The 4,061-nt window shown below is 50.2% G+C and overlaps 1 protein-coding gene across 1 annotated transcript in view; it reads right to left on the reverse strand.

Moving 5' to 3' along the window:
- The window catches only part of RGS9 (regulator of G-protein signaling 9), an 81,926-nt gene that overhangs the window by 23,417 nt on the left and 54,448 nt on the right, over window positions 1-4,061 (reverse strand). Inside the window, exons 13-14 of the mRNA XM_011992151.1 lie at window positions 2,159-2,246; window positions 3-27 (exon numbers count right to left, since the gene is read on the reverse strand). Coding sequence (XP_011847541.1) covers window positions 3-27; window positions 2,159-2,246 — 113 coding nt within the window. The remainder of the gene's footprint in view (window positions 1-2; window positions 28-2,158; window positions 2,247-4,061) is intronic.

Raw genomic sequence — 4,061 nt, forward strand, 5'->3', positions numbered from 1 at the left:
CGCCTCGCCCCTGGGGCCAGGAACAGCCTGGAGTGGGAGGGAGATGTTAGTAAAAGTAACTAAACCAAGTCGGTTCATGAAAAGCTCACAGCTGCTCGGAAGGGAAGGACTGACACGACTCGGGTTCCCCGAGGTGAGGGTGGCAGTTTTTTTTAGGAGACACTAAACAGCGTGAACTTTTGAAGAGGCTGTCAAGCAATTTTTCCTCGAAGCAAGAAACATCCAGTATTGGGAATGCGAATATTTTAACTTTGATGTTTCCAGCCTCCAGGAGAGAGAGCAAGAAGGGGCTGGGGTAAGCTCAGGTCAGATTAGGCCCTGGCCATGAGGGTGAAAAACTCAGCCTCCAACTTCACACCTTCTACACCAGGATTCCAGGGCCGACCTGGGACCAAGCTAAGACACCTTCACACAGGTGTTCTGGGGGTCTCTGCTCTCCCTCTCCCAATCCAGATGTGCTTTGTAATGAATCTCACATGCTGCGGTGAGAGGCAGCCCATGGTCCCAGAACCCAGAGGTCTGAGCCCCTGGGCAGATAGGCCAAGGCTCCCAGTTAGACCAAACTTGGCCACACTTCCTGAGCCTGTGGCTCTACCTGGGATGCCGGGATGCAGAGCTCTCTCAGTCTTTCCAATTCTGAGCTGTTGCTGGATTAGAAATACTCCCATGAATATTTTCCCACCTTTCTAAGATGTACCTTAAAATTTTGGAATTCAAACTGAGATTTACATAACTAGGGAGCCTGGGGAAGACGGAGAATCAAACTAATGGCAGAGGCAGCAGGCTTCCTGTAGCAGATTTTCGGAATCGGGAGTTGTGTGTGTGTCACTGTGTGTAAGGCAGTCAGGCACCCATTGTTCTGCGAAGGATGTCATGGAACCTTCCTGGACCGTCAGCCCTCCCCACTGCACCACACCCGCACCCCCATTTCTCTCAATGCATGGATCCCCTCCCTGTGGGAGGAGCTGGGCAAATTTGCAAGAGAGTGCATGAACCTCTAAGTATAAGAAGTGAGACCTCAAGCTTTTCTCTTCAATGCTGCGGGTGCTTCTCTGGAAACCGGGGTGTTGCAACCTGAGTTCATTTGCAGGAAGGACATCCAGGGTCCAGAGGCTAAGTCCTCAGAGGAAGGGGCTGTTTGGCCTGCTGCCCGAAGTTCAGCACCACAGTCTCGTGGCCACAAAAGGGCTGATTCCAGCCCAGCGTGGTGCTTGGGCTTTGGGAAACACAGCGAAGCATGTGAGTATGAACTAAAAATGCTGGGCCCTCGGTGTCCAGGACACATGTCCACTGCAGCCAGTGCAGATGAAAGAACCCACAGAGATGGGACCACAGCAGGACAGGAGCACCCGCCAGGCCTGCAGGGGGAGGAGCGTCGGGGAGGGGGAGTGTGGCTTTCAGCAACCTTGGGGGCCTCATCACACCTTCCCCCGCTTCTCCACTTGGCCATTGAAAACAGGACTGACCCTTTTAACCTGGAACCCTTGGCTCTTGTATCATTTGGAGGAGAGATGGGCCTGGAGAGGGACAGACTTATTGCTGCTCGGAACAAGTGGGGGCTAGAGGCGTGATGTCAGGAATGAGATGTGCCCAGCCATGTTTGTACCCCAAGCTGCGCTCACTGTCCCAGACACGTGGGAGGAGCTCCCTTCCCCTGTGATCCTCACATCTCTAAGGAATAGGTTTTCTCATGTTGCTGCTTCTCTCTCTCTCTCTCTCTCTCTCTCTCCCCTCACCCCCCCTCTTGCTCTCTCTCTCTCCCCTCACCCCCGCCTCTTGCTCTCTCTCTCTCTCTCTCACACACACACACACACACGCATACACGCATAGCTCTCAGGACACCTAAGAAGGCTTTAGTCAAAGACAGAGCACTCTGCACTGTAATTCGGGACAGCTTGCTTTTTTAACCCCTAGACACATTCCCATAGAAACAGGAGACTCACACTGTGTGTCCCACCCGGCTTTCTTCAGGGAACCCCCAAACCTCCCAAAGCAGCGGGGAAGTATTTCTAGCATGGCAAGTACAGTGAACCGATGCTGACCAGGCCCCAGCCAGTCACCAGGCTGTGGTCCTCTCGTCCTATCTCCACCTCAAGCGCAATGGGGTGGTTCTCGGAGGCCCAGGGGAAGGCTTTCCAGCGCCCTGGCTGATGCTCACTTGTAAATCTCCTCTGCTTTCTCCTTGACCTTGGACTGGTCTCCGTACTTCAGATCCTCGCAGGCTTCCCAGAACCCCAGATTCTCTCCTGCGTGGTGAGAAGTCCACGTGGATGAGGGCCGGGCAGGAAATAAGTTGGGAGAAGAAAAGAGGAAATAAAAGAAATGAGTCAGCCGGGATGGATTCCATTTCCCAGCTCGGTGAACACCTTTCCTGCCACAGAACAAGCTGTTGTATATTGCGATGCTAGACAAAACTACTCCTTGAGGAAAGGAGCCACATCTTCACTTCTACGGCCTGGGAGAACATTGCGAACTTAGTAATTGCTCAATATGTGGTCTTCGAAATAAACTAGATGGGCACCTACCATGTTGCAGCAATGCATTCACACTGTGGCGGCTTCCTTTCCTCCAACAATACACAGGCCAGCGTTCATATCACCCCCCAGAGGTTGTCATACGCTTTTTTATTCTAGAATTTGGCTGTAGCAAATATTGCTTGAATGAGTTCACACATGAAAAGGCTTATATGCATGCGTTGCTACACTACGGTTTTCTTCATAAAGACCTCCTTCCTTTGCTCCTGTTGAATGACTGTGCGTGAGTTCTTCCTCCTTTGTTTGGCTGTGCTTAGAGAACCCGTCATTTCCAGTCCCTCACCGGGCACATTCCAGGCCGTGGTTCCTACGGAGAGGCTGCTCAAGCAGCAGTGCTGAGGGACTGACCCTCAGGGAAGGTCTGGCCAGGAGCAGGACTGAACTGAGCATCACCTGAGCCAGAGGGAATTGGCCCAGAAGGAAAAGCCAGGTTCCCCCAAATCCCTCATCTCCCTCCAACTCGAAGTTCTCTAACCTGCAGCGCCCAGAGGCACCATGCATATGTTCACACGGTGGCCCCAGGTGGCAATTTTTGCCTGGGAAAATAAAGATGATCACGAGAGAGAGCGTGTGTGTGTGTGTGTGTGTGTGTGTGTGTGTGTGTGTGTAAATCGTGGAGTGTGTCACAGTGTGGGGAAACGAACAACAAAATCCTCTCCTCTCCTTTCTCAGTACAGTTGACCTTGAACAACTAAGGGGTTAGGGCGCAGACCCCCATGCAGCGGAAAATCCAAAAACTTAACTACAGATAGCCTGCTGTTTACCAGAGGCCTTACTAATAACATGAACAGTCAATGGACACATAAGTGCATATGTATCTACATATCTATTGTATGGATTCATGATACCTTTTCACAACTTTTGTCTATTTCTAGGCTGTGCAGTTCATCTGCAAGTTTTTTCAGATTGCTGTAAATCCCCCCAAGTTTTTAAATATATCTACTGAAAAAAAAAATCCACCTATAAGTGGTCTCGTGCAGTTCAAACCAGTGTTGGTCAAGGCTCAACTGTATTGTTTTAAAGCTCCTGGTGTTTCATATTAGAAAAGGCTGCACAATTCTAAACTAGCTGGCATTTGTCCCACAGCTCTGTGGAGGTCCTTCCTCTTCAGCATGAACTTTAGGGCGTTCTTTGGACCGAGATCACAGACCAGTGATGCTCTTCACTAAAATGTAATTGACCTGACAACAAATGCCATGTAAACTGTCTTGCCCACAGCAAAAGACAGTTGATTGCTTAGTAAAATTAAGCAAGCAATTATTCATGATAGCCAAAAAGTGGAAAGCACTCAAATGTCCATCAATAAAAGAATGGATGAACAAAATATGGTGCAGACTACAAGGGAATATCATTTGGCCTTAAAAAGGAAGGAGATTTCCGCCGGGTGCAGTGGCTCATGCCTGTAATCCCAGCACTTTGGGAGGCCAAGGTGGGTGGATCATGAGGTCAGGAGTTCAAGACCAGCCTGACCAACATGGTGAAACCCTGTCTCTACTAAAAATACAAAAATTAGCTGGGCATGGTGGC

Source organism: Mandrillus leucophaeus, unplaced genomic scaffold, assembly GCF_000951045.1.
Source record: "Mandrillus leucophaeus isolate KB7577 unplaced genomic scaffold, Mleu.le_1.0 Scaffold404, whole genome shotgun sequence".
In the NCBI taxonomy this organism is placed as follows: Eukaryota; Metazoa; Chordata; class Mammalia; order Primates; family Cercopithecidae; genus Mandrillus; species Mandrillus leucophaeus.